This window comes from Phalaenopsis equestris, unplaced genomic scaffold, assembly GCF_001263595.1.
Source record: "Phalaenopsis equestris unplaced genomic scaffold, ASM126359v1 Scaffold000114, whole genome shotgun sequence".
In the NCBI taxonomy this organism is placed as follows: Eukaryota; Viridiplantae; Streptophyta; class Magnoliopsida; order Asparagales; family Orchidaceae; genus Phalaenopsis; species Phalaenopsis equestris.
The window spans coordinates 799,506-806,688 of NW_018164556.1; the positions used below are offsets into that span (position 1 = coordinate 799,506).

General features: G+C 33.0%; 1 protein-coding gene across 1 annotated transcript in view; it reads right to left on the minus strand.

Annotated features, from left to right (window-relative positions):
• The window catches only part of LOC110020996 (DNA-directed RNA polymerase III subunit RPC6), a gene marked incomplete in the record, with an annotated part of 10,347 nt that extends 8,918 nt beyond the window's left edge, over positions 1-1,429 (minus strand). Inside the window, 1 exon segment of the mRNA XM_020719308.1 lies at positions 1,226-1,429. Within this exon segment, the coding sequence (XP_020574967.1) occupies positions 1,226-1,364 (139 nt within the window).
• Positions 1,430-7,183: the final 5,754 nt, after the last annotated feature.

The window sequence follows — 7,183 nt, forward strand, 5'->3', positions numbered from 1 at the left end:
AACAAAAAAAGAACTCTACCTGAGGAATACTTCCGAACGCGGCTAATGATCCAAGCTGTCGTCCATCATTATGTGATTCAATAAATTTTAGGCGGAGTTCGGGTCAGGTCACGTATTCTGTTTATTTCTCTTCACTGAGAGCCCACCATTACATGTGTTAATTTTTCATTCGCTACCGCATGTAAAGCACATGCGGTCGTCGGACAGAATAATTTTTCCATTATTGCATGGTTGCCTATGGTTACTAAATTTTAGAATTTGATCATTCCTAAATAAACAGATTATAGGCTTTCTAAACCTGGTTATTATCTAATAACATATGATTAGTGGATAAAATATCTGGTTGTAATCAAATAGCATCTGATTATTGATACCTCTATGAAGCGATTGCATGTTAGTAAATAATATTGGATAAATGTATTTGGTTATTTTGGATAGAAATAGTTATTGGATGATAGCATCTTGTTGTTGTTTCAAAGTGCTTATAAGAAATATTCAAAGTGAGATGTCTTGGTGTATAATGCATATGAAATAGATTAAATTGGTGGGACATTTACTGAAATAAATGGAAAATTAGAATGAAATAGATATTTTACATAGAATTATAAAAAAAATTTGAGTATATCATATGCACCTTTAGTCGCTTCAATTGTAATAACTATTGAAATAAAATAAAAATTTAAAGTCCTACCGATGAGCTAGATTTAAGCATTTTGAATATGTTGTATGGTAAAATGCAAATAAAAATGAGAAAACAACTTTAAAAAATAAGGTTGAGTTGTTAAAATAAAGAGTCTAAGAAATATTATTTGATAAAAGAATCTCTTTGAGACTCTAAGGGGAACTTAATAAGGCTGCCATTAAATCAATAATATTGTTTGAATCCAAGTAATGATAATAAGAAAATAATTGAAACTTAAGGGTAAGGTAACTGTGAATGTTAATATAGATATATTGTACAATTTGGGAAGACAAATTAAAGAATCAGCATCAGATTTTATAAATCTGGATTTACTGAATCCTTAATGCATACATGCAGCTTTAGGAGCTGTCTGGTAACGGATTTAGAGCAGAATCTAGCATGGATTTATACCATAAATCTCCCCAGACGTCAATTCGGACAAAATAAAGCCGCGGATTTCATAAATCTGGATTTCACGGATTTCGGCCATAAATCCCGTGGTTCGAAGGATTTAGTAAATCGAAAAGGGAGAAGTGAGGTTACCTTCCTCAACGGTTTCTGGTAGGAGCGGAGCTGAAAGATGAGAAAGATGGGAGTTTCGGTGGTCTCTGTACGCCCCGATCCCGTCGTTGCCTTCCCAGCTAGCTCTAATAGCTCTAATGGCGACTGTATCGAGGAACATGAACGAGGGTTTTGCGCGAAACTGGTGGGGATTAGTGAAGTATGTAGGCGAGGGTTTCGGGCCGAGGGAAAGTGTTAGATAGGCTTAGTGGTTCTAATTTAAATTTATTTGTAAGTTTTATTAATAATTAGTAAAAAAAATTAATATATTAACATTTGCATTATAATTAGATTCATTTACATGTCATTACTTAATAGTTATTAATTAAATTAAATATTAAATATTAAATATTAAATTATTTAATATAATTAATAACTAATTAATTGGTTAATAAAAAATTAGATTAATAATTAATTAGTTTTGTGGATAATTAATGATTAAGTTACCTAATTAGATATAAATTTAAATTTAATTTACTTAATCTTAATAATTTATATGGTGATAAGAATAAAGTCAAAGTTTGAACATGTTTCTATATTTTAACAAATGTAACATATTTTTATATTATGTCTGTATTTACTAGAAGTTTTGCATGATTTAATTGTATTTATTACCAAACAATTTTTAAGATTTAATCATTTCTAAGTTTTAATCAATTTGAATTTATAAAATTTATTAAATCCTAATAAATTAAATCCTTGAAGTTGCCAAACAAACCCTCATGTTATAAACCACTTTGTGCCTAAGCAAGAACTCTTGATAATTCTCAAAGGCAGCATGAATTTTACGACAATACAATGCATTAACGAGCATTTTGAACATAACATTATTTAAGTTCATGAAATGATTTGGGTTTAACTTTTAAAAACTTAGTCCAACACATTTTATGGGCTTTATGCAATGAGAATTAGATGTTAATAGGTTTAGTTGATCAAAACTGGTTGAATAGTCTTAGCATATTTTGATTAAGTATATTTTGCGGGCTTCATTCATCGCTTACCACTTTAGGAATCACCTCTAATAGTAGAGTTGATTCTTCTTTAGGGCTTCCACTATATTCCTCATTCACATTTTGCTCTACTGGTTCCAACCCCATAGTCTCTAAAAATTGTCTTTTGATCAACTCATCCACCACATCTATCCCATGACAAGTACATCACTAGAGTATTGGAAAAACAACATTAATTTAAATCATTAAAAATAACTTCCTAATTATTAACTCTCATATTAAATTTCCCTTTTCAAACATTAATCAAAGCCCTCGTTCTGACTAAAAAATGGTATGCCTAGGATAATATAATTTTCCTTATATTCCTCCATGTCTAAGATAATGAAATTGATAGGGAAGATAAATTTATCAATCCTAACCAATATATCCTCTGTCAGCTCTAGGATAGGTGAGAGCGTGGTAAGCTAACTGTAGGGTCACTATTGTAGGCTAGACCTCTCCTAACCCTAGTCTCCTAGAGAAAGACATAGGCATAAGATTAATGCTGACCTCTAAATCCCATAACACCTTCTCATATAATCTATTTCATACGATACAAGGAAAGTAAAGCTACCAAAACTCTTAATTTATACATGAAAACTTTTTTGAAGGATAACACTACACTCCTTAGCAGAGCAACAGTCTCTAAATCACCTAATTTTCTCTTCTTATTCAAGATAATTTTAACAAACTTCACATAACAAGGCATTAGTTCTAGGGCTTTAATAAAAGAGTATTAATTGTGAGCTTCTTGAATACCTCTAAAATTCTAGAGAACTGCATATTTAACTTATGTTTATGAAGTCATTGGGAAAAAGATGTTGATGGTCTCTCCAATTCTTTCCTAGGATGTGAGTCAAGTTTTTCTAAGTCTGTGGTAGGCTTATCATTAAGTTTTTCAAGCTCGGGATCTAGCTCTTAAGAACAACTCTTCTTCTTAAAATTTCTTCCAACCTCTTCCCGTTTCACAATCTAATGGTTTCCACTTGCTCATTTCTCTTTTCTTTCGGATTCACTTTGGTGCTATAAGGTAATATCTCTTTGGGTCTATTAGTTAAGGGTTAGTTTTTTTCTCTAATTGATTCTTGATATTTCTTATAGTTACTACTTAACTTTATAACTGGTTCCCCCTTTGTAACAATATTTATTCCAAAAATGATTTCTTTTCCTTAAATTGAGAATTGAAAGTGAATACTCTAATGACTTCCCCTACTTATTTCAATTTCCTACATGGCTGAGTTGGTTGCTTCCTCAATACTCGTTTATTACACCTTGGTTATTATTATTTTATTTAAAATTAGTGTGAATCTTTTAGCTTAGATTTATAGATATTTGAATATGGGTTGTTGAACCTATTTTCAATTACATTTAATGTCTCTAGAGAATTAGTACTTTAATCACTTAATTGTTTTTATGTAATCTCATCACTTGATAAGGATCCTTATATTGAATTTAGCCCTAAGTTATATAATTTCCTCAAAATGGTAGCTACTTGTGAAGTTAAATCACTAACACATGTGTCATGAATAGTTGCTACATTTCTAGAGTTGATTCTCTCAGAGAGCCATTGAAAGTTATGTGTAGACACTTTTTTAATCATTGATTAAACCTCCTCAAATGGTTTAGACGTTAGGGAGCCATCGACTGTGCTTTTATGATTGAACTTAACAATCCCCCTAACCCTTTATATAAAGTTTGAATAATCATCCAGTTAGGTAGGGTGTGGTGTGGGCATTTCTTAGTCAATTCATTGAATCTCTCTCAGGCTTCATAAATAGACTCACTATCCAATTGGTCAAAAGGTGTGATATCATTCCCTAGTTTAGCAATCTTAAATGGAGTGAAATACAAACAAAAAATTTTGAGTTGGGTCATTCCAAGTATTGATTGACCCTGGTACCAAGGATTTCGACCATATCATAGCCTTATGTATAAGCTAAAAAAAAGGAATAACCTAAGTCTAATAGCATTATTAGAGACATCAACATACCTAAAGGTAGTATATAGTTCTAAATCAGTATATGTGAGGGATTATAATGGGTAATCTCCCAAACTGGTTATGTTGAAGCATTTAGATGATGACATGTTTGAGTTCAAAAGAGGTAGCTTGTATGGTAGAGTTATTAATACTCAATTGAATTTCCTCTATTGATAGGTTGACATACTCCTTAATGGGTCTAAGGCGTTCTTCTTGAGGATTTGTCATTGCTCCAAGTGACAAGTTGTGATAGAAAGCTAGTGGTGGACAAAATCCTCACTAGAAAGACTCTATGAGAGCAGGTGGTTGACTGGGTCTCCACTCAAAGACTTCATAAGGCAAGATGCCTAAAAAAGCATAGGTACATCAAAAACCTCAAAAGCATACAAGCCTCAAGAGGCACAAGTGCATCAACGATCTCAGGAGGCTACAAGCCTAAAAAAACACTGGAGTACTTTAAGCTCCTAGAAGGCATAAGACTAAGAAGACACAAGTCTGAGAAAATACATACCTAAAATGGCGCAACTTCACAATGCATGAGCCTCAAAAAGGTACATGATTCTTTTTTATAAAATGTATGTGCTAACTTTAATTGCAGAATTCTGTATGATTGAGCGATAGAACAACCACAGAAACAACGCCAAAGACGTACAAAGAAATATGTTATCATTTACAAATGTCGCATTAGACAATTTAAAGTCTACAAAGAATAACATAAACTTGTACAAAGGCTACGACAAATCAGGTTATCTTCAGGAATCATCATCGCTTTTCAAAAATTCTAGTAGTTTTGTTGATCTTCAAAGGGTCTCATGATATCGCCACTACAGAAGCATAAAAATCTCCCTCAAAAAGTGCAGCAGAAAAACTCCAACATTTCTTCATCTAGTTTGGAATGTGTGATAGCGTAGAAATCTCATCCAAAATGTGCGGCGAAAAAATTATAGTTTTTCTTCGTCTCCTGCAGCTTGTCTGGTGAATTTCCCAGGATGTTGTCATCTCAGCAATGTGAAAGAAGATCCCGTTGATTGTTTGCTACGCCTGACAGGGACATCTTTCCTTTGCACCTTCTTCAAGAAAGAGGATCTTTTCGGTTGCCTCCTATGCAAGAATGGGACAAATTTTGTCTGCACCGTAGTGCGAAAAAATAACTCATTGATCACCTGATGAGTAGGATGTGGACGATTTTTTTCTGCACTGCAATGCAAAAGAGGATCTTGTTAGTCACCTGCAACGCAAGACAGAGATAACTTTCTTCTTAACTGAAATCCGAAAGTTGATTTTATTGGTCGTCTGCTACGCAGGACAAAGATAACTTTCTTCTACACCGCAACATGAAAGAAGATCTCATTTGTTGTCTGCTACGTAGGTCGATGATGACTTTCCTCCTCTGGAAAATCTCATATCATCTGTTATGTATGTATGGAGATTCCACCTCCATCTTCATCTCCTTTGCCTATTTATAGACTAAAAAATATATTATATTGAAGACAAAAATAATTAAAAAAAATTTAAAATCTGCATTAATATTTTTTTCTTTCAGGCTTCCAATCTTTGGTTTCCCAGCTTCTGCTTTATAGCCTTCCGGCTTTCGCCTTATGATATTTCACCTTTCTTTTTCCAAATAAATAAATGCAATTATTTTTTTAAAAAATCACATTAGAATTTGATATTCATAATTTTTTTTCTTCTAAAACTTAAGTAAATATAAATATTTCATATTCCCTTATATATAAAACTATAAATGAGTTCTAACACCCCCTTCCTTTTCCCATGTAACCATTAAAATTTCATAAAGTGCATTTGCTTTTCTTTTATAAACAGTGAGATTTTGTTGTTCTCGATTCCTGCTATTCCAAATAAAATTACAGCATGGGGGGAAATCCATAGAGAAAATAAATTTTTCATATGCGGGTGGGAGAAAGCGGCAAGAAGCTTCTCACCTATCTGAACAAAATATTATTTAAAGCATTTATTCATCTATGTATTATAACTTAAGCTCAGAACTTGTATTGAAACTGTAAACATAATACACACACAATCACAAAAATTTAAGCATGTTAGATTTTAATATTTTTTGGCAAAAAAAATAGAGGGGCAACTGATACGTCATTAACAAATTCATCATCCATCATAGATGTCGAGGTAATCTTTTAGGCAAGAAATATTTAAACTTCAATTAAGTCTCATCCAAAGCTCCAATTTCAGCAAACTTATAGTCAAACTGAACAACTTAATGAGACGAATCCGATGACTTTGAGATGGAGCTGACGTCCAACACTCCTGCCATCATCGAACACTGTCGCCCACAGTCGACTACTGCAAATCACCATCGACCTCCGTCGAACACTATCGTCCTTCACCTGTCGGTCGCTGCAAGTTACTATCGATCGTCACTCATTGATTAAGACAAGTTCATCCACATATCGAGTTGTAACTCGGGAGATTTTGCAATCATTTCCCCCTAAGGGACAAGAGCCTTGTACTTTTAATCTCAGTTTATAGTGAATCTTTCAACTGAGTTCAGCTCTGTGGTTTTTTCCCTTTACAAATTTTCCACTTAAAACTTTCAGTGTCTGTATTGATTATTTTCTCTTTTCTGAGTACGATAATACATTACTCTGCTGCTGACGAATTTTCTAGCACGTATCACCAGCGATAATTTTTAAAACCTAATTTAAACATTCATACATATCTTTAACCTCTATATAATGATATCTTAAACTATAAGTGTTCAAAGATCAAATTGCCATTACATAATGCACAATCTCATTACAGTACATTTGATTCCTGCTTCGATGCTCTTCTGGCTTTCATAACAAAAGGTTAGCACTATAATAAAATATATAAACCTACTAATAAATTCTATTTTAAGTTCAAATCCAACACCTGGTGATTCTATTCCAGATGATCTGCAGGATTACAATCTAGTCAGAGATAGACAGAGACGCACCAATGTAAGGCCTCCTAGCA